Here is a 23,396-nt window from a genome sequence, read left to right as displayed (position 1 = left end):
AATGCTTCACTTAAGAAGTAAGTACCAATGCTTTGTCGTTGATACTCACTTTAAGTTTCTTGAAGGATATGTAGGCCCGTTTAGTTCAGCTTTGGTAAGGGGCTTTCGAGCTCGAAAGGTTCAGCATTTAGGGAACCAACGGTTCAGCATTTAGGGAACGGAAAGCCGAAAGTTAGCATTTGGGATGCTGAAAGCCCAACGCTGGTTTTCAGCATCCCACAAATGCTGAAGCCTATTTTTCCCTTCACAAATTGCCCTCACTCAAATTTCTTTATTCCGGTTTTGCCCCTATTACTGTTCATCTTCTTCAGCGTAAGGGTGGCCAGCGAACGGCCGGCGAGGGCGGATCTGACCGGCGAAGGGCCGGCGAGGTCGCCCGACCCAGGCGACGGCCGCCTGGGGTAGGGCGACCGCCCAGGCGCCGTGGCCTGGGTCGCGCGACCTCAGCGACGCCGGCCTAGGTCGCGCAACCCGTGTGGCCGTCGCATGGGGTCGCGCGACCTCGGGCGGCCGTCGCGCGACTCGGGCGACGGCCGCTGGGTCGCAACCCAAGCCGTCGTCGCCTGAGGTCGCGCGACCCAGGCGACGGCGCCTGGGCAGTCGCCCAACCCCAGGCGGCCGTCGTCTGGGTCGGGCGACCTCGCCGGCGCTTCATCGGCCACCCTCGCCGGCCAGATCTGCCCTCGCCGGTGAAGAAGATGAACAGTAATAGGGGCAAAACCGGAATATTAAAACTAAAAATTGCCGAAACTCTTTGCAAAAAAAAATTTATCAAACACTACTTAGGCCAAACACAAAATATTTTTTATCAAATACCACTTACATTTTCCCAAGTGACTTTTACCTAAAGGTATTTGCATTCCCCCAAGTTACATTTAAAAAGCCGAACCAAACGGCCCGTAGTCTAGTTCATGATGTGCTTGCCAAATCAGCCAAACCTATTTGGTTGTCATAAATGTGGATATAATTAACCGAATGGAGTCATTTCCTATTGAGAAACACTTACCAATTACAGCTTTTCCAATCATATTTCCTTTCGTGCGTGGAATGTGATGAATTTCCTTATACATTTGAAATTAAGCCGAGTCTCATTTCCATCTAAATAACATGCTCCAAAACCATTACAAGAAAAGGAGGAAAAAAAAAAGCAAAGATAGAAGAAACCAAAAAAAAAAAATAGAAGAAAAACGGAGTCGCATCGAGTGAAGTTGTCAACATGAAATCGTCTGCCGTGAAATATGAGACTGCTGGTGATGACTGAACCGTGACGTTAGAAATTTCAAGTGATAAAGGGTCAAGGAAAAATTAATTTTATGTTCACTCAAAACTTTGGGACTACATTGATTCAATTAAAGATTAGATTTAAAATTGAAAATGCAATTTTCTCGTTGCTTGGCCATTGGCCACGATGGATAATACAATTCATGGGTCTTGCGCTCAAAGAGCGAAGGCAAAGTGAGTTACTAAACTTAATGCAAATTCATAGAAGATGATGATGGCCTGCAGTAGCTCGACGTGACTTGAGCGTGAAAGGCGTCGCCTATGTATCTACGTGTGGCTCTCTCGGGAAGTCTCGATGTCGCGCACGCGCCATGTACATGCGACTCAGGTTCGACTGGACCCAAAAACAGTTCCGCTTTCCTGTTTGTGTCGGTGGCCCAGAAAAGCCAGCCGGACCAACCGATTTGTCTGCACTTTGCAGCTCTGTCTGAGCCATGATGATGCGTCCACGGCCAGAAGAAATCCTTGCATGGTTCGATCGTCCCCTTTGACTCGTTCCCACGTCATCCTTCACTTCGCGCGTCTCGCATAAAGCAGATGGCCGTGGCCCCTCTCTCCAACCCTCTCCCATGGCCACTGCATCCTCCTCTTCCTCTTATTCATCCTCGTCTTGTGCCGCCGTCCCTCGATGGGACTACGACGTCTTCCTCAGCTTCCGAGGCGAGGACACCCGCGCCGGCTTCGTCAGCCACCTCCACGCCGCCCTCCGCCGCGTCGGAGTCCGCGTCTTCATCGACGACGAGCTCCGGCGGGGGGAGACGATCTCCCTCTCGCTCGAGCGGGCCATCGAGTGCTCCAGGATCGCCATCGTCGTCTTCTCCCCCGACTTCCCCGCCTCCCCCTGGTGCCTGCAGGAGCTGGCCAAGATTCTTGAGATGCAGGACTCGAGAGGGCAACTGGTCCGCCCGGTGTTCTTCCACGTCGACCCGAGCGATGTGCGGAAGCAGACCGGCGTCTTCGCGGCGATCATGGCGAAGCACGAGGAGGTTTTTGGTGGTGATGATTCGGAGAGAGTGAAGAAGTGGAGAGACGCGCTTCGCAAAGCGGCTAATTTGTCCGGATGGCATTTAGGCCACGGGTAATTGTCGAATTGCTGTCAGCTAATTGACTGGATTCTCTTGATTGCTGTTTGTTTTGTAGAGAATTTCTGTTAGATTAAATCAGATTAGAACCCGCTAGAATCTGTAAAGATGAAACTTGTTGCCTAAATTTAGCAGAATTGTTTGAGAAATGGAGTTTTAATTGAGTCTGCTTAGAAGAGGGAAGCAGAACTCTGTGTTTGGAACTGGAATTCTCACTTTCACAGTGTCATAGTTCAATTATATAACGCGGATGCATCATCACCTTATGCTCCTGAAGTTGCTAACGTTTGTTGTTTCGAAGTTTAAGGTGCTGAATTATAAGCCCCTTTTTGTGTTTTTTTTTTTATGGCCAAGAATTCTTGGTCTCTAATTTGCTCAACTAGCTTCGAATCATGTATACCTTACCTTACTGTTCACCGGGTATATCTCTTTGTTTAAGTACTTTAATAACTGATAACATGATACCTAGGGATAATGAAACAAATGGTCTATGAACTTTTAATTTATTTGATGTGATCCCTAAATTTTAACCCAACATATAATGCGATCCCTAAACTTTTCTTTTGTTCAATGTGATCTCTAAACTTTTGGTACATTTTCAATGTAGTCCTTGAACTATAAGAATGTTAAAATTCCTTCCATTAATTCAATATCAGGGACAATATTAAACATTTTCATATAGTCTGGGAACTAAATTGAACATGTACCAAAAGTTCAGAGACTACATTAATGCTTGACGATTCAAGTTATCAATCCAATTACATTAATGGCAGGAGGTTAATAAAGAATCTTCCCGTTTCCACAATCAATTTTGATTATACATGAGTTTTGTTCATTCATGAATAATCAGGCTTTCGATCTTTAGTATTTCCAACATTTGGTATCATAGTGTGGTTAAATCTCTGTCTTGATGAATTTTGTGAGATTTTGACTTAATTGTAAAATCGGGCAATTTAGGGCCAAGAGAGAAATTGTCGATTCCGGCCAAATTCCAACTGCCCACCACCTGGCTTCGGACCAGTACGATCGTACCGCCATGAGGAAGAAAGCCTTAAGTTAATTCGGCATATCGGTAATCGCTAGAGGCTAATTGCAAGGCGGAAGTTGCGGTAGTTAGGGTTTGCGTTTTGGTAGAATTTTGCTTGATTCGGGCCGATGTCTTGGCCTTTTTTGCCAATTCTTGGACCTATGTGATCGTGCTGGTGTGGTCTCCAAAACCCACCACTCAATTTAGTCTAAGGTGGGCTGTTGGAGCAGACCCAGGCGACAGAGACTGGAGAGCAATTGAAAAATCGCGACATGCACGCGCCCATGTTGGCCCTCAAGCGCTTACACGACATAGGCCTATGCGCTGCCTCAGGCGCATGCACGGTATGTGCCCGCGTATTAAAAAAAAAATTAGGGCGAGTATGCTCTTTTGGCAATCTTACATTTCTGCCCCCTCTCCGTGATTTTACGCTTTTGCCCTCTCTCCTCTCTGAATTTATGATTCTACCCATGGCCGATTAATTTAATATTTTTCCCTTGCCGACATTAATTTACCATTTTGCCCTTACATGCAATTTGGCGAATGTTTGTGCATGTGATAAATGTCTAGTGATCCATATACAATTTTGTTTAATTAGAGATTAGCTACGGCATCTCTAATTATTTTACATTATATATATAATGAGGATTTGGATCACATATATAAAAGGACATTGGTTGTAATTAATCATATTAATACAATTAATTTTTTACCACTAGAATTTTTTATTATTTTGATATTATTAATTAGAATGAAATAGCATATTATATTTCTTAATTTACCCACAGGGATTAAGAAAAAGATTATGATTATAGTTTCATCATATAATAATTATGAATCTATTTAAATTAGAAACTTAACCTACATGTAGTTTTTATGTTATGTGATTCATATTTTACATTGGTAAAGCATGATGTATGTTTGATTTACCTCAAATTTTGTGACATAAGCATGTATGTTTGATATGCAATTTTACAAACCGTGAATTTCTCTGAATTTGAAAATGATCTTTCTATGCTGAATGATGAAAACTATGAAGTTTGGAAGGAGTTAATCATTCTTTAATTGGGGTGCATGGATATTGATTATGCTATAAAGAAATACGGCAAAATTTCAAATAAGTACTCAAAGTGGGGTCATTTTCTAAAAAAATGGTTTAAAGTGGACATAGTGGCAAATAAAGGCCTGAAGTGACAAATCAGTTTCAAATAGGGGTCCGAAGTGTCCAAGTAGTCTCAAGTAAAGCTCTGGGTTCGCCTTCGGTCAAATGCTCACCGGCCGGCGAGCACGTCACTATTCCGGCGATCTAAACAAGGGCAATTTCGTTTTTAACTTTTTAATTTTTTTTTTATTTCTTTTATTTCTCTTTTTTTCTTTTCCTTTTTCCTTTTCTTCTTCTTTTTCTTTTCCTCTTTTCCCTCTGCCGGCCTAGCCGGGGCTAGCGAAGGTTGCTGGCCTCGAGCGAAGGCTACCCTTGCCGGCGAGGGCAACCCAGGATCGGGCGAGGGTTGCCCTCGCCTGCGTCGGGCGAGGGTTGCCTCGTCTGGGTTGAGCGGGCGAGGGCGACCTCGCCAAATCCGGTGAGAGCAACCCTCGCCCTCGCCGGATCCGGCGAGGGTCGACCCTCTCCAGATCCGTGCTTCTGGATCGCTTTCAGTCAAGAATTTGCCGACCGTTTACAAAGACTAACCATGTTTACAAAGACTAAAATTTCTCTCTGTATCCGTGCTTCTAGATCGCTTTCATGCGAATTGCGATACCCGCGTCGGATGTGACTACGGGATCAAAAAGGGGAGGGCAAGAAGAGACGAGCCATTGTCCATGCAGATTCCGAAAAGGAAGCATTCCCGCGTCTCCATTGACTCGTGCCTGCGTCTCCGTCGACTTTGCCCGCTTCCCATAAAAAAAGATGGCCATGCCCACTCTCTCTCCAACCCTCTTCCATGGCCACTGCATCGTCAGCTTCTTCTTCCCCGTCTTGTGCCGCCGTCCCTCGATGGGACTACGACGTCTTCCTCAGCTTCCGAGGGGAGGACACTCGCGCCGGCTTCGTCAGCCACCTCGACAAAGAGCTCCGCCGCAGCGGAGTACGCGTCTTCATTGACAACGAGCTCCGGCGGGGGGAGAGGATCTCCCTTTCGCTCGAGCGGGCCATCGAGAGCTCCAGGATCGCCATCGTCGTATTCTCCCCCAACTTCGCCGCCTCCACCTGGTGCTTGCAGGAGCTGACCAAGATTCTCGAGATGCATGGCTCGAGAGGGCAACTTGTCCGGCCGGTGTTTTTCCACGTTGACCCGAGCGATGTGCGGAAGCAGACCGGTGTCTTCGCGGAGATCATGGCGAGGCATGAGGATGCTTTTCGTGGTTTTGATGGTGATGGTTCGGAGAGAGTGAGGAAGTGGAGAGACGCCCTCCGTGAAGCGGCTAATTTGTCCGGATGGCATTTAGGCAACGGGTAATGGTCGAATTGCTCTCAGCTAATTGACTGGATTCTCTTGATTGCTGTTTGTTTTGTAGAGAATTTCTATTAGATTATACTAGATTAGAACTCGCTAGAATTGGTAAAGATGAAACTCGTTGCATAAATTTGGCCGAATCGTTTGGGAAATGGAGTTTCAATTGGGTCTGCTTAGAAGAAGGAAGCAGAACTCTGGGTTTGGAACTGGAATTCTCACTTTCACAGTGTCATTGTTCAATTATATAACGGGGATGCATGGAGATACGTTGTTTCACCTTATGCTCTTGAAGTTGCTAACGTTTGTCGATTTGAAGTTTAGGGTGTTGAGTTCTATCTCCCTTTTGTTTTTTTGATGGCCACGAATTAGTAGTCTCTTATTTGCTCAACTATCTTCGATTCGTGTATACCTTACCTTGCTGTTCCCCGTGTATGTCTCTTTGCTCAAGCACTTTGATAACTGACAACATAATACATATCATCACTTTTCAATTCGAAGTCAAACTCAAGGGTTGTTGTCAAACCAATTCTTGCGGCTTAATTGATTTATAAGTTCTTGGATAAGGAGGAAGGTGCTATTTCTGATAATCCTCCTCATCAGCTTATTTAGTGTAGTTTAGCAGAGGATGTGCAAAACTGTACTTGTATGGGAAGATCATTTCAATATCAACTAATTTTCTTAAAGAGCTCTAACAAGTAAATATCAACTAATTTTGTTTAGTTTTGTGGTTTAGCGGGTTGTTACATATTTTTAGTGATTGCGATTGGCAGTCTTGAATCTGAACTCATCCAGAAAATTGTTGAAGAAGTGTCAAGCAAGCTGCATCGCCAGTACTTGGATGTTGCAAAGCATCCGGTTGCTCTCGACAAACATATACAGGCTGTAAGAATGTTATTGCGTACAGAGGATGATGGCGTTCGCGTTGTGGGTATCAGTGGGATTGGCGGAATAGGCAAGACAACTATTGCTAAAGCTATATACAATATGATTGCTGATCAATTTGAAGGTAGTAGCTTTCTGGCAAATGTTAGAGAAACTTCTAAGCAGTATGGCCTACATAAACTGCAAGAAGCTTTTCTTCGTGATATTTTGGGCGATAAAACCATAAAGGTTGGCTACATTCAGGCAGGTGTAGATTTGATCAGGCAAAATCTTTGCAATAAAAGGGTTCTGTTAGTTCTTGATGATGTGGATCGCACGGCCCAACTAAGGCACTTATTGGGTGAAAGAAGTTGGTTTGGTCAGGGGAGTAGAATAATTTTAACAACAAGAGATGAAGAAGTGCTAGTCGCTCACAGTGCAAAAATCTGTAAGGTTGGTGAACTAAATTATGATGATTCTCTTCAACTTTTCAGTTGGAATGCCTTTCAGGAACCATCACCTACAGGAGATTACCAGCTTATCTCCTACGGCTTTACTCACTATGCCAAAGGTCTCCCTTTGGCTCTTATTGTATTGGGATCTTTCTTGAGTGGTAAGAGTGTTCATGAATGGGAATGTGCATTAGAAAGATTGAGAGCCATTCCTGACGGCCAGATTTATGAGATTTTGAAAATTAGTTTTGCTGGATTGGAAACTAATGAACGATCTATCTTTCTTGACATTGCTTGTTTCTTTAATGGGGAAGATAAAGATCATGTAACAAAGCAACTGGACCGTTGTAACTACTATCCAGACAGGGGGCTTCAAATTCTCTCCCAAAAATCTCTAATATATATTGACTCGAACAGAATATGGATGCATGACTTGCTTCAAGAAATGGGTCGAGAAATCGTGCGGCAAGAATCTCCTGAAAATCCTGGCAGGCGTAGTAGACTCTGGTATCATGAAGATATTCTGAGAGTCTTCCGGGAAAATTCGGTAATGTTTCGTTTTTCTTGTTCTTGAAAACTTTTAAAAATTACAGGATGTATGACCCTACAATCATTTGAGAGTGTGGCGCTTTGTCATTGACTTGACAATTTAATAGCATATACATTGGTTCTTGCATGAAGACCCTGCCAATTTTTAGGAATCTATTTATGATGTATCTAACTTGTTTCCAAGCACATAAGGATGGCATACAGACCAGAGTATTTTGTCTTACTGAGTGTGAATAACTCCTGATTGCAAGTTCACTTTGGATTTCAAGGGAACAAACTCTGTTGAAGGTATTAAATTGGACATGCTTGAGCCTGAAGAGGTGTTTATGGGTAGAAAATCCATCAAGCAGATGAAAGAGCTGAGGCTGTTTCTGGTGGGTGACATACATATATCTGGATGCCCCGGGTATCTTTCAAAAGATATTAGGTGGCTCGATGTGCATGGAAACAACTTGCCAGCAACGGTGGAGAGCTGTGATCTTGAGCAACCTAGTATTCATGACGAGAGCTGTGATCCTGAGCAACCTTGTATTCATGATTCCAGTCCCACCGAACCTGCAAATAATGAGCAACATCATGGGCCGATCAAAAAGATCTTGTCTAGATTTAGATTCGAAGGTGCAGCATCAAGAAACTGCAGAGGTGCTCTGTCAGACTTTGAAAGTATTATGGCCACCCCACTCAAGCTTCCCCAGTTTTTACGTTTCGAAAGACACAATGGTTACAGTCGTAACATTGGCAAAGCAGACTTTGACATGGATATGCTGTTGGAGGAATATTCGGTATATCCTTGTCATTTCATTGGCTTTATTTCTCATTTTATTTTACTGGAATGCTTGCTGATAGATTTTGCTTCTCAGGCACTTAAAATAGTTTCAAAGGCAGAGCTGGTTTGCGCAACAAATAACTTCTCCGATGATAATAAGATTGGAGTAGGTAGCGCCGGTATAGTGTATCGGGGGATATTGGGTGATGGGCAGGAAGTGGCCATCAAGGGGATAGATGTAACCCGAAAAGTCATCCCCGATCGCAAAACTGACACATTCATCACCGAGATCAAAATTATTGGTCATGTCAAACATAAGAATCTTGTTCGGTTGTTGGGATTTCATGCAAGTTATAGTAAGTGCGCCCTAGTGTATGAGTACATGAACAATGGCTCGCTGTACTGCCACCTTCACACTATCGGAAGCTCAACTTTGATGTCCTGGAATGCGCGGCTCAAGGTGGCACTGGATGTCGCTAGGGGAATCGAGTACTTGCACGAATTTGCAGGTCCTCAAATAGTACACCGAGACATCAAGTCATCGAACATATTGCTAGATGAAAACTGGACTGCAAAAGTTTCGGATTTTGGAGTCTCTGTACGTCTTCCTAAGGGTGAAGATTACTTTGAGGATTCTGTTGTTGGCTCCCTTGGTTATTTGGATCCAGAATACTTCAATACCTCAAGACTAACAGCTAAGAGCGATGTGTATAGCTATGGAATTGTGTTGCTTGAATTGTTATCTGGACGCAAAGCATTCCAAAGGGATGAAGATGGCCCGTTAGGTCATATCACGGAGGTCGTAGTTCCACGCATTGTTGAGGAAGAAATTGGCAAGGCTCTGGACCCAAACATGCCAATTCCGGCCACTTCCGAGATGATGGCAGTGGAATATATGGCGTACCTCGCCGTGGATTGTGTTCAGATAGAAGCTGGAAACCGGCCCTCGATGACTGATGCAGTGGACCGCCTAAGGAGTGCTTTAGCTCAATGCTCATCCACGTGACGGGAAAAACATCACCAACTTGTCTCCACTCATTCTGTAGATGAAAGGTAACACAATATCTGATGTATAACCGATAAGTTTAAATTCTGAGAGTGTATATCTGCCGAATTTTGAGTATAATCATTATAAATTAGTGTTTAAAAGGTAGAAAGATTTTCATAGCCTTGAGTTCAGATTTATTTTCTCTTTGCCCGAAGTAAAGAGACGAAGTTCATGTTCGATACTATAGGATCAAACAAAAGATGGATGCAATAAAATCGATCCTTGATAATGTGTTCAACAAGATGGTACCGTACTGGTGCACCAGACAGAATATCATGAACTCACCAAAACCAAACCGTCTCTTACATCTCCTATCGGTAACGATGCGTTCAGCTATTCTAAATCTCCTGTCGCTTGGAGAATTGTCCTAGACTCTTTCCAAAACAGCAAAACTCTCTCTCCCTCCCTCTTTTGCGCATGTGAGAGAGAATCGAAATGATTTTCCATCAACAAAAGGTGATTAGGGTCCAAAGTACCATTATTAACATGATACTTTACCTAAGAAAAAGAATAAATCTCTTAAATTAGTGTGTTTTTTATCGTTAACCGGACGTAAACGATTTTCCCTCGTCACATAACCCTTTGATAACATCCCATTAGAGCAAGAGTCTAATCTACCATGAAATGCTACACTTAAGAAGTAAATGGTAATGCTTCATAGTTCATACTCTTTAAAGTCTATTTCATGATTTGCTTGCTAAATTAGCCAAACCTAGACTTAAACCCCCGGTTCGGTTGTCATAAATGATGGATACAACTTGCCAAAATGTAGTCATTTCCTAGTGATAACACTTGCCAATTACAGCTTTTCCAATCACAATCCTTGTCGAGAATATATTGTGATGAGTTTCCTCGCACGTTCAACATGAACCCGATTCTTAATTCCACCTAAATTACATGCTCCAAAATCATAATCAGTAGGATCATCAAAGCAGTTCGAATTGCGAGAACCTAACTCCTATACACTCTTCACGCGTGTCTCAAAATAAATAGAATGCATCGATGCATAAGTTTGAGATAATAATGTTCTTTTTTAGGAAATCGAGGTTCGATTCGACGCAAGTTGTCCAAGCCCGTGTCGGAAATGCTGCCTCTCGCCAAAGTCCGCGGGAGCCCAGACCGTGTCGCTTGTCGCATGTCCGGTCACTAAGATAATCATTTCATTGAGGAGACTCCACGTGTTAATAACGATATGCCGAAAAAATCTATTGGTCCTCGAAATCAATCAAATTCAAATTACTTCATGCCTTGGTGCCACGATTGCAGCCGCGCCACAGCTCTCCTCTTATCGCAAGTGCCCGACCACCCTTGTCGGTGCCTGGCCGGCGGCACCCGTCTTCCCTCCCTCTTCTCTCTCCACATGAGGGTTTGAGCTCTCGTTTTTTTGCTTCCCAATTTTCTAGTACTTTGATTCTCGTCAACGTCACGGGCCAAATTGATTAGAAAGCCGAGAAGATCAATATCGCCCTTAAAAAGCCACCTAATTGATTAGAAATCCAACGAAAGGGACTCGTGTGGTTCACATCCACCCCGGCTGTGTGTCGACACACATACCTACACGCCAAACTCCCTTGATGTGAACTTCCACGCAAGTCTTTGCAAATCGGCCAAAAAAGCTTGAGATAGAACGGAAGAAATCAAGATGGATAATAACACAAATGGTCTGTGCTCAATATGTAACGTGATCCCTAAACTTTATTCTAACGCGCAATACGATCTCTAAATTTTACTATAACGTGCGACGTGGTCCTTGAACTTTTAAATTGTTCGATGTAATCTCCGAATTTTTTTGTACATATTGTAATCGACGAGACATCTAACGAAAGGGACTCGTGTGGTTCACGTCCACCCCACCCGTGTCTACACACATACCTACACAACAAACTCCTCCTTGATGTTGAACTCCCGGGCGCTGTCTTTGCAAAACAGCAACAAGAGGAGCTGGAGATCAGAATGGAAGAAATGTCGACACACTGGGGGACGTGGTGGGGGGTGCATCGTTCATGGTCGCCTCATAAATGCCAACAATGGACAAGCCAGCCAACTCCCATTAGAAAAAATATCGAAATTTAATGACATCGTGGGTCACGGTCAAATTTGGGAACCCCTCCCATTGATTATTGTTACTTTTTGCAGCTTTTCCTTATTAAAAAAGCGATGGAATGAATAAATAAAAGGAAATGAAAATTTGGTGGCCACAAGTTTCCCACGGCTGCAAATCAGCCAGTGGCCACTCGTGGGGTTGGCTGGGGCCCCCACCGTCGCACGGTTGGATCCACCAGATTTCTCGGTTTTGATTTGAGAAGATCCTAATCCAAATAATAATTAATAATTAAAAAAAAAGAGAGAGACATGAAGACCTTCGTATCTTCAGGGCCTCGGCTCTCCTCCACCAATCACCTCCGTGCTTCGCGGCACGGCACCAGGAAATTATTTTTTTAATTTTCATTTCCCAGTTCCACACGAATATTGAAAAATGAAAAAGATAATGCACCCTGCACCCTTCCACATTAGCACATTATAAATTCAACTAATGATGATGATGATTCCGTGTCCTTACGTTTTAATTTAGTTGACTATATTTAAAAGAATATATCTTTTTCAAAGTACTTTCAAATTGAAAGAAATACATCACTACGAGCTTATCTTCTTCTTTTTTTCCGGTCGTATTGACGAAGCATAATATATCACGTTGACAATTACTTAATGCAACGATTAAATTAACTAAAGAAAGGAAAAAAAGTTAAAATGGGTCAAAAATTGTAAAATCTACAGTTTTGAGGGATTGTAGGTTTTTTTTTCCTCGAAAAAGAAGCATATGCCTTTCTAAAATTGTATTCGACGAGTCTTGTCGAAAGTCCTCTGATCATAATTTTTTTTTAGATTAAGACTCCGTTTGTTTTACGGGAAATAACTTTCTAAAAATATTTTCAGGATTTTTCGGTGTTCATTTCACGGAAAATAACTTCTCACGAAAAACGTTTTCTTTTCCACGGACAAAATGCCTTCACTTTTGAGGAAAATGATTTCCTCTTTTCATTTTTCTTCTTTTTCTTCCACCATTTGTTTTCAATATTTTTTTTTCCTTCTTCTTCCTTAGCTGATCGCCGGCCAAGGTGGCAACCAGCGACTAGCGAGGCTCCAGCTCGCTTGATCCAACGCGGGCGAGCTCACCTAAGGCCGGTCGGGGGAGCTCAGGCCTTGCCAAATTCGACGAGCTAGAGGTCGCCAAACGTTGGCGAGGCTCTGGCGATCTTGGGCAAGGCTCAAGCTCGCCGGATCTGTCAGCATCACCCGAGCTTGGGCCTCGCTAGATCCGGCGAGCTGGGCGAGGCTCGAGCCTTGCCTGAGGTTGCCAGACATCAGTGAAGCTCTGGCGAGGCTCGAGCTCGCCCGCACCGGATCAGGCGAGCTAGAGCCTCGCCACAGGCCGGCAAGGCTTGATCTCGCCGACTTGCGGCGAGGCTTGAGTTGGCCAGTCGCCGGCTGCCACTATGGTTGGCGACCGACTGAGGAAGAAGAAGAAAAAGGAAAAAAAAAAGAAAAAAAATATTTTTAATGACTTCCGGGAAAATTAAAAAATATTTTTCGAAATTTTTTTAGATTTCAATCGAACACCGGAAAATTGTGTCATTTTTCAGAAAAATGACTTTCGAAAAAATATTTTTCATAAATATAATATTTTTCGCGAAATGAACGGAGCCTAAATGATAATTCCTTTTCTCAATAAATTAGCAAAAAAAGGAGGAGAAGAAGAAGATCTAAATAGAGAAAGTGGGGCTTTGACTAGACCTTGTTATTCCAAGAGGTGGGTGAAATCATGGAGACATGGAAGACACTATTGTAAAAGTAAAAATATAAAAATGCATGAGAGATTAATGACCTGATGACAAATTTTTTGTCATTTTGTAATAATATTTCAACCACTATTTAATTTGGGAACCTACAATTAATTATTGTTAATTAACAACAGTCAACTAATCTCTCTCTCTCTCTCTCCCGTGTTCTTGGCTACTTTAGGCAAAATCCTTAAAGGAACCCATGTTTCTGTTCTCTCTCTCTTCTCTCTTCTTCTTCTTCTTCTTCTTCTGCAATCGCTCCCGTGACCCGCCATTGGTTCGTCACTGTAGGTAGCGACCCCCGAGCTCTTTTCCCTTTAGCTCGGCTTCTGCTTCTGCTTCGGCTTCGGCTTCTTGGCTCTCCTAGGTTCCTGGAGTTCCCGAGGAAGGAAGAGAAAAACCAAGAACCGGAGGATGAAGATACAGTGCGACGTGTGCGAGAGAGCCCCGGCGACGGTGATCTGCTGCGCCGACGAGGCCGCCCTCTGCGCCAGGTGCGACGTCGAAGTCCACGCCGCGAACAAGCTCGCCAGCAAGCACCAGAGGCTCCTCCTCCACTCCCTCTCCGCGAAGCTCCCCGTCTGCGACATCTGCCAAGTGAGTCCGTCGCTTCGGTTCGATTTCTCAGTTTCTCTGTCGATTCGTCTTCTTTTTCTTTTTTCGTTTCTTTTTGGGGTGGTTCATGTTGGAGCATGCATGAGATTGAGCGACGTGGCGATGTTCTGGCTGCTAAACTTATGCCTTAAACGCATCGCTTCTTCTTCTTCTTCTTCTTCTTCTTCTCTCTCTCTGTCTCTCAAGCTATGAGAGAGCTTATACTGGGGATCTCTGTGACTGGTTGTTGTTGAGGAAAGAGGGTTCACAAGCATGTTTTGGTACCTGGGTCATGTGTAGATTCAGTTGATTTGGGTCATTGATAGGTTAAAAAGATTTTTTTTTTATCAGCATCGGCTTCAGCTTAACAGAGTAATAATGCCCAGGGGGTTGTGTTCTGATGGTTGGGTCGAGTGTTGATGTGTGTTTGATTTCAAAGGTTGGTCAAAGTTGAAACTTTTTTATAGCCACATACTCGTAGAAAGGGAGAGAAATGAGAATTATGCCTCAGAAAGCAGGAGAGATTGCGGTATGGTTCCTCTGTTTTCCAGATCGAAGGTCATGCTTTGACTAGGAATAGTATGGGGGAAGTAGCGGCGCAAACCGCGAGCTCGAATCGATCTTTTGCCGGAATCATCGGCTTTCTGCTCTGGGAGAGTGGATATCTGTTTGATTGTGGCCAGATTTTAGGACCTGGAGGTGACTGGATCGAGTTGGGGGGGAACAGCCTCTAGCAAAACATTGATCCGACCCAAAGTGGTCCGACCCTTCCCCGGATCATCGCTGGACTTCGTGCATCAAGGGCAGTTATGGAAAGATTTTTAGGAAGAAAGTGAACGGTACCATGAAGATGCTCATTTTTACCCTTAAGAAGAAAAATGTATTGGACTAGTTGCTTGTTTGATGTGCTTTAGAATCAATGAAACATGAAGATACGCTAAAATGGATCACAGCAAGCATCAAATGAGTGTATGAGAAACCTAGCATGGGGCAAAGTAGAAATATGGCATTTGATACAGTGTCTTCGATTAATTGAAAGAAGATTGTGATGCAAGTCGGTTATTGTTAGTGCTCTCTCTCATCATGACTACATTGCTGTACAGGAGAAGCCAGCTTTCATATTCTGCGTGGAAGACAGAGCTCTCTTCTGCAAGGATTGCGACGAACCAATTCATCCCGCCGGAAGCCTGTCTGCAAATCACCAGAGGTTACTGGCAACTGGAATCAGAGTCGCTCTTAGCTCTAGCTGCACCACAGATGCTGAGAAGATTCAATCTGAGCCACCGAGCCGGAATGCACCTCATACGTCGGTGAAATCGCCCCAACAGCAAGCTTCCAGTATCACGCCTTCATGGGGTGTTGTTGATGAACTGCTACAGTTGTCAGATTTTGAATCCTCTGACAAGGTAAGAATTACAATGTTAATACTGGACCTTCATGTGCTTGCACGGTCTTATTTTTACCTAAAGAACCTATAATTACTCAAATGGAAAGCCACAACCTGCTGTCCGATGATCATGAAGCCCCAAAAATCTTTGAAATTCTTGTTCACGTCGTTATTCTCTTTGCTCTACTGTGCGGTCTGCAAGAGTCATAAGCATGACCACTGATTGAAATTCTTGCTTGAGGACCAGAAAGCGTTTATCATATGACTGGATCAAATATGTGATATTTTCTTTGAGAGATTTGAAGGTAGAATTGCATGTGCTATAGATGTAGAACGAGTTTATGTTTCTGTAGCAAGTACAGCAAAGTTTATTCAATTACAGGACTACATCCTTCTTATGTTGGAAATCATATGCTATATCACATACATGTCTCAAATAAGTATTTGATTTATGTTGCAACTGGGATCATTGAAATTAATGTTATCTTGGGGAATGGCAGACATCTTCCTCTCACATTGTTCTGGCTCCAAAAACTAACAATAACCTTTATTTTTGCAGAAGGAACAACTCGAGTTTGGTGAGCTAGAATGGCTCGCTGATATGGGTCTCTTTGCTGATCAGCTTCCTCAAGAAGCCCTAGCAGCAGCTGAAGTTCCTCAGCTCCCATTGCCATACTCGAGCAACTGCACTTCATACCGAACCACAAAATCCCAGATGCCTCACAAGAAGCCAAGGATTGAATACGTAGACAATGACGATGAGTTTTTCACCGTTCCCGATCTTGGCTGATGAGAAAGGGATACTGATGCATCCTTTCTGCACAGAAATATGTGTATCTATCTACATATATTTGTAGGCATCTACTTATGTGTAATGAAGGAACCTTAGATTGAGAATCGTCTCGTGATGTGTGGGGATTAACTGCGTCCTCTCATTTTTTGGGTCTTCTTGTAATATCCTTTTTGTGATCTTTTGGAACTACAAATCAAATGGTCCATCTTGTTTGGTTTTTGAAAGTTGCTCGGTGTAAATCTCACCCCTTAAAAGTCATCCAATAGTAGTTCTTTCCATCAACATAATCCTTGACTGTTATTTGAACTCGTGGACGAAATTATTACCATTGAGAGATGATGCTAATGCTTGGCTTGAGAATGGTAATTGCGTTCCTTGGTTTTAACAAGCTAAACTAACTTGCATTTCGGGAAGAGTCGACAGCAACCACCAGAAAAGACTTCCACTTGCTTCTTTATCTTTTAATGTTCAACTGTCAATCCACCAACCATTTTTAGAGAAAGTTGCTCGGTGTACCTTATCTGCTTCATCAACTCGGGTAAAAAGAAAATGATTGGCTGCCAGTGTTTTGGCGTAGCTTTACCATTTCAAATAGACTTCACTCTTCGGAACACTCCTGTGAGCCTTAATTTGGGCTATGTCAAGGACATCCTTTCGGCTCGATAAAATAAAAAAAGAACATCCTTTCGGCTCAAATGGCAGAAAAGAGATTATTTCCCTAGAAGGATAAAAGAGAGATGTGCGTGGATTGAATAGCTTCTCCTCCTGGTTGGATCGAGCTCGACACCGATGGGGCCTCTAAAGGCAACCGGGGTCCAACTTCCGTAGTTGGAATTCTCCACAATGAGTCAACCAACCGACTTGCTGGTTTTGCCCAACATGAAGCAGTGTGCTCTTCGTTAAAAGCTGAACTTTGAGGTCCTTCTGGACCTTAAACGGCAATCTCTCTAGGCATTTCCAAAATTATAGTGAAGGTCGACTTCCAAGCGACAATTGCACTACATAAGAAAACAACTATCTCTCGCTATTTTGGCGACATCCTCGCCCTTTGAATTTGGAAATGTTAAAAATACTTTCAATAAGTTAGAATCCTTCATACTTTTAGGGAAGGATATTTGTGCAGATTAATTAGCAAATTGGATTATTCAACCCTAACCCTGCAATGTAAATGCCATTCCAACATTAGATAGGCTACCGATAGGTTCCCTATTTATAGGAGATCAGTCTGGTTTAAGATTTGTTAGGCACGTGTTAATGTAATACTCGGGCTTTGCCCCTTTTCTTACCCAACATATATAAGATTTTCCAATATCGACATAGTCCACTATCACGACTGAGGAAAATTGTGTACTATCATTTCTGGTACAACGTTCCGTGATTAAGAATACATCACTAACGCTTTTGTCTACTCTTTCACTAACCAAGAAGTTGAAGAAATTCTCTACAGCCATCGAATCCGCAGCTTCAGTTCAATCAGGTGGCACAACTACTAAACCAATGCAAATCGTACTCGAGGGAGCAACAGAGACAACAAGATTTAGCAACCAAATGAATTAAAGCAACAGCTAGATTGCCAGCCTCTATAACCCTTGAGAATCTGCTAGAGACGTTTTCTACATTGCTTCTCAGAATATGACACTACAAGATTCATCAATTAGAAAAGCCAATTGACACTGATATTGCCAAGCCATATGAAGAGCGGAAACTGAGCAAGGGCAATAAAGAGCAACAGATAGTGGTGCCTGCTCGAATCATAACTCCTCACCTCCGCAAACAGAACTCGCTTCATGGTCTTCACCAGAAAGATTCCCATGCACAAGCAGGTCCATGGCATCAGCACAAAGTACACGTATCTCAACACAATCTTCCCAAGAACTGCCAAGCACAATCCTGTGAAAGTATAACCAGCGTACGCCACAATGTCCAGCAACGGTGCCTCACCAGTACCCAATGACATTAATGTTACTTTTAGCAGTGCTACTTGCATACACCAGCCTAGCGATCCTTTGACAAACAGCCAGTTTAAGGCTTCAGGGCTAAACCTGCAAATAAGTGATTCATGAAAAAAGTGAGGGAAAGAATGCGTAGGTTCAGCAGCAAAACAATTGTGAGAACGGGAGACCCTCGGAAGATATTAAATTAAGATCTAGAAAAGAATCTGGAAACTCACTCCTTCCATTATCACAGCATTCAAAATGGCCAACGGGCGCAAAAGTAGAACAAGAAATACCAATTTAAACATGCTTTAGCTACCTACTTTGTCCTGTGCCTCAAGCAAAGAGCAAGAAGTTCCAATTAACTCAGAATAAAAACACAGTGGGTAGAAGCCCAATAAAATAAGAGTTAAAGCAGAAAGGGGAGTACCATGAACCATGAAGAAATTATGTCTGACATTTTCCAATATCACAACTGAAAAATGCTAGCTCGTTTCAATCAAAACGATAACATTGTAACGAAAAATGTGTGCACCTTCTCTGTACTCATGGCAACCTCTTTCCATGTTTTTCAAAGAATGCTTTGGAAAGATTGTCGCTGCAAAGATTGCTTTCTGTGGTGTAGATTGGTTTTCATTTTCATCTGATATATGGCTTTCCAATATAAGCCAAGGTGTGGAAAAACTTCAATGTCGAAATGAATAAACTTGTCTATGAAGGTTTATTCATAGCTAAGCATAAGAAACATCTTCATTAAATTTTGTCCTAGAATGACACTACGAGTACCAAGAGATCAACAAAACTGGGAGTAAAAGTAGCACTAGGACCAGTCATTTGATGAGAATAACTCTAGCAAACAAGCGATCTATTCAGTGCAAGATACAAACTCTTTATCACTTACTTCCCCTGAAGACCCAACAGCAGGCCAGCAAGAACAACGTAAGTACCAAATGCCATAAGCGGAATGTACAAATCTGGAGCATTAATATCATATATCGGGGGCTTATATGACAGCCTGCCTCCCACTGGCTCAGTAATTCGTGTCCAGTGGCCCTGTGGAAATGGTATATGGTGGAAAAATTGTAAGTAGTCTGAAATTTGAGTGCAGGTGCAGCAATTAAGTTTGATGCGATGTTAGGGCTCACCCTATGGAGGAATGGAAACAAAACCACCTTCAACTTGTTCCTCACATATTGTTCATTCACTTGGAAATAGTACTGGGGATCAGAAAAATACCTGCTAATCTGTCGTCAAGAAAGGATTGATCATACTGTTTCAGTGAAACGAGAAAAAAGAACGATATAACGATTGACTATTAAAAACTATATCTGCAGATTCTCACTCATCTAAAGACATCCAAAATTGCTGCATCAGTAGGGAAAAGCACCAAATGCGATATACATGGTTTAACTGATATTCAGACTAACCAAAGCATTCAAAGAATTGTTTATCCACTTCCCAAAGAAGTTAAGCGCCAAGCGGTACATTAATGTAAATGAAGAATACAAATTCAAGGAACTTCATTATCTTCATAAGAAAATTATTCCTTTCGATATTAGTGATGGAGCCTCTTTGCACTTATAATTTAAAGCATCAAAGTACCAGTGTAACAAAGCAATTCAGTATATTATGTGCTGCAAAATTCACATATTTAAGAACTAAAGTGCAAAGGCAATCAAGTAAATCACAGACAACTGAATGATCAGGCTCCTGGGGAAGCCTGCTCAAGCCATGAGATAAGTCCTGAAGTGCAAACAGAGCGAATTCAACTAATACGGACAACTTGGTCAAGAAAAACGGACTTCTGCATAATATAGGTTACTGCCCAAGAAGCAGAGAATCGTCGCACATCAAATACTTTGCAAGAAGCAACCAGGTTTGTCGCCTGCTCTGTTCTCCTTTTGTTTTACTTCTTTGTTTGTCTTTTCTTCACATGGTGTTTAGGGAAGAGTGTGGTTTACCTCTTGCCCTTAACCACGTACTCAATTTGGCAAATTTTCTCTTCATCAAAAGACAAATATATACAACCTCCAGGGTGCTATATTGATGATGAAATTTCAAAAAGCATAGCCCGTCCTTCCTCATAAAGGTATTCAATGGCAATGCACGACATAACATGAACAAGCTAACTAGCATCATTCAGCTTGTCACTCACAGAATACAAATGAATGTATAGGTGAAGCCTCATACTTACATTACTTTGCACGTACTCAGAGCTAGATCCTAAAATTTTTCCTCCATAAGCACCAAGCCCATTACGGATAAGTCCTGAACCAGCACCATAAAAAGCATTGCCAAATGGGGTGGGCTGAGGATTTGTTGGAGGTATGGGAACCCCGCCAGGCTGTGCGGCCGGATTGTTATACATTACTACAAATTGACATACAATTAAGAGAATTGGAAAGAAAAACAGTCAGAACAAAATGGGCAGAATAAGTAGAAGCCGATGTGATGATAAATAGATGCAATCATGTCCTTCACCGCTCTTGTAATGCTAGCTCATCCCACCAACCTTAAAAATCTTAAAGAACTCGCACATTAACACCAACAGTTATGTTGAAATAGACTTCCTATAAAAATTGTCGAACTACCACAAAAAGACAATAATGCAGCGCTTAATCATTGATATCAAATGCGAAAATTTACAATCATCAGGTGATCCTTCAAAAGGACTAGAACTACGGCTAAACATCAACAGAAGTATTCTATCTCAAGCTCTCAGAAACTGATACAGCCATCAAAGCCAGCATAAAAGTAAAATAATCACGAGACACACACAGAAGAGCAGCTGATAACATATATACAGAGACCAGCACCGGGAAGTACACAGTTATCCCAGTAAAAACCAACTAAATAATTTTGAATGGACTGCCAGCTTTGATTTTACAAGCAATCAAACAAGAAATGGGAGGCCCTGCTTTATTGAGGATTGCTGCTTTCTGAAGCATTCTGGTAAGCAAGTAGAGGTGTGGATCTCTAGACTGTTCAGAACAGTTTGAAGGAAAGGACTAGTTCCGCCTATAAAAAAGAAGGAAAGGAATCAGAGGAGGACCTGCTGCTGCGCTGCCAACTTACATCATCTCATCAGCATATGGCGCATCTTCATCAGGGGTGAAGTACATCATGGAGAAAACAGTCAAGGGACTGATCAGATGCTAACAGAGCAGGAACATGCAGATTGACAGAACATTTAGGAAGGTGACGACACATTTTTGCCTCTGGAACATTTTCCTTAAACTGAAGGAGCATTGATGCTGAAGCTTCACAAATCCAGAAACTGAAGGATTTATTTCTGTAGAGACACTCAGGCTGATCTTTTTTGTTTCCTTATACTGCTACTAACAAAGCAATGCATACTTATTGTATTCTTAATTTTCAAATGAAGTCCATTCAGATTTTGAATTAATCCGAATTAGAAAAGGAACGACTCGAAAGAAGATAAATCTGTCCTCCCTACCTCTCTAACCAAACCCAATGTATTTGTATGGCAGTTGAAATTGAGCAAAAGCACTCAATATAATACAACTCCATGATATTAACAATTATATGGGCCACAGGTTTATTGAAGCAAAATGTTTGTTAAGATGTCAACTTACTTATTGGCATTCTTAATAATAAAATGACTAAACAGGTCCCCATGATTTTCTTCATAGTTATCAAGCATATCCAACATTATCAACAAGGTCCTGAGGTCCTCTTACACGCAAAAGGAGAAGATTTGAGAGGACCAAAAATCCTTTTATGAACTTTATTTCATTCAGAATATCATCAATTCCTCTCGGCAATCTCTCGCAACTTAAAAGTTTACTTCTCCAATTTTTAGCCAGTTTGTACTCAGTCAAACCTAATCCCCAGCTTCAACAACAAAACCTTTGTCAGCAATCCTCAGCAAAAGTCCTAGGAAACATCTCCACATGACCTACTCTCTTTACTCGAGCCCGCCATCTCCACATTGCTAAGGAACACCTACCGCGCCGTGACGCACGACCCTTAACCGCCGAAACCCCCATTTCCCAACCTTCATTGCGGTAAGTCCGACAGCAAAAAGCCCACTAAGCTTTCCACAACCCGCCCTCCTTATCCCTTAAAAAAAGGGCCTCGCATAGCCAACAAACATCAAGCATTATCTTTCCCCACAGGAAAAACCTAAAGCACATCGCCGAATAGCCATCAGGGTAAATCCTCAACAATCTCTCCCGCTCAATCTAGTCACCACCAAAAGAGCACCCATTTATCGCAATAACCAGCACTCTCGACCTCGACCGGCAGTACTCCCACAGCCCTAATAGACTCTAACCTCCATAGCTCCTGAACTCTATCACCCACAAGGAATCACGCAAGCTCAAACAGCCTCGAAGGAGCAAAATTTCGCCGAACGATCGAACTCGTTCTCGCAGCGAACCCAGAGCCTAAAACCAAGGGCGAAATGGCACGACGACGATCATGAAATTCCGGGAAAAAAAAGAGCAAAAACGCTGCGAAATCCATGTACGACGCGGGACACGCATTGACAGAATCCGGCACATACGAAGACGAACTCGAGATTCGAATCAACAGGAAAAGAAGAAGAAGAAGAAGGAGAGAGAAAGAAGGAGGAATCGAACGAACCTCGATCTCGACCTCGAACTCGAACTCGAACTCGGATTTTGCAGAGAGTTCGCGAAGGAGGGAGCAGATCAGATCTCAAAGCTTTGGAGAGTGGAGTCCCCCGTAAGAATCGTCGGAGGGAGGAGGCGAAGAAGATGGTGACGGTGAAAGAAGACTTAAAAAAAAAAAAAAGGACTAAAAAAGGCCGGGTGACACGTGTAATTAGATTTTTCGAAAGGTGGTTCCTTATTATTTTTTTAAAGGAAAAAAACCACCAAAACTTTTGATCATTGCATTATTTGCATTTTTTTGACACAAAACTTTCTTTTTGTGACAATTTATCTGTATTTAGTCATGTAGGCATTTTCGTCTTTTCTTTTTTTTTTTTTTTTTTTTTTTCCTTTCCGGCGAGGGGGCCTCGCCGGCGTCGGCTCAGCCGGATCCGGCGAGGGGGCCCTCGCCGCGTCGAGCGAGGGCGGCCCTCGCTAGATCGCGAGGGCGGCCCTCGCCGGCGTCGGCGAGGTTCGCCGCCCGGGCGAGCGAGGGCGGCCCTCGCCCGACTCGGCGAGGTCGACCTCGCCGCGTCCGCCCTCGCTCGCCCAGGCGAGGGCCGCCCTCGCTCGCCCGGGAGGGCGACCCTCGCCGGCGTCGCTCGCCCGCGAGGGCGAACCTCGCCGACGCCGGCGAGGGCCGCCTCGCGGATCTCGACGGCCGCCCTCGCTCGACGCGGCGAGGGCCCC

At 43.1% G+C, this 23,396-nt stretch overlaps 3 protein-coding genes across 3 annotated transcripts; 2 read left to right on the top strand and 1 right to left on the bottom strand.

The window, feature by feature from the left end:
- The first annotated feature begins 1,760 nt into the window (after positions 1-1,760).
- Positions 1,761-9,623, top strand: LOC115681999 (disease resistance protein RUN1-like). The gene is made up of 4 exons (XM_056309408.1): positions 1,761-2,359; positions 6,617-7,706; positions 7,978-8,490; positions 8,569-9,623. Exons 1-4 carry the CDS (start codon positions 1,851-1,853, stop codon positions 9,478-9,480), a joined length of 3,024 nt encoding a protein of 1,007 aa, XP_056165383.1. The 5' UTR covers positions 1,761-1,850; the 3' UTR covers positions 9,481-9,623.
- Positions 9,624-13,603: 3,980 nt separating this feature from the next.
- Positions 13,604-16,359, top strand: LOC115682107 (B-box zinc finger protein 24-like). Its single transcript, XM_030606247.2, has 3 exons — positions 13,604-13,958; positions 15,059-15,361; positions 15,902-16,359. The coding sequence occupies exons 1-3, from the start codon at positions 13,776-13,778 to the stop codon at positions 16,130-16,132; spliced, it is 717 nt and encodes a 238-aa protein (XP_030462107.1). The 5' UTR covers positions 13,604-13,775; the 3' UTR covers positions 16,133-16,359.
- Positions 16,360-17,671: 1,312 nt separating this feature from the next.
- On the bottom strand, positions 17,672-22,834 carry LOC115682006 (uncharacterized). Its single transcript, XM_030606143.2, has 5 exons — positions 22,678-22,834; positions 20,264-20,439; positions 19,215-19,313; positions 18,971-19,122; positions 17,672-18,177 (listed from the first exon to the last, which is right to left on the bottom strand). Exons 2-5 carry the CDS (start codon positions 20,435-20,437, stop codon positions 17,790-17,792), a joined length of 813 nt encoding a protein of 270 aa, XP_030462003.1. The 5' UTR covers positions 20,438-20,439; positions 22,678-22,834; the 3' UTR covers positions 17,672-17,789.
- Between the last annotated feature and the right edge of the window lie 562 nt (positions 22,835-23,396).

This window comes from Syzygium oleosum, unplaced genomic scaffold (assembly GCF_021117445.2).
Source record: "Syzygium oleosum isolate NSW1041296 unplaced genomic scaffold, Sole_v2.1 Sole_v2.01, whole genome shotgun sequence".
NCBI lineage: Eukaryota > Viridiplantae > Streptophyta > Magnoliopsida > Myrtales > Myrtaceae > Syzygium > Syzygium oleosum.
The sequence above is the reverse complement of the archived record's forward strand: the minus strand, read 5'-3'. Positions and strand labels throughout refer to the sequence as shown.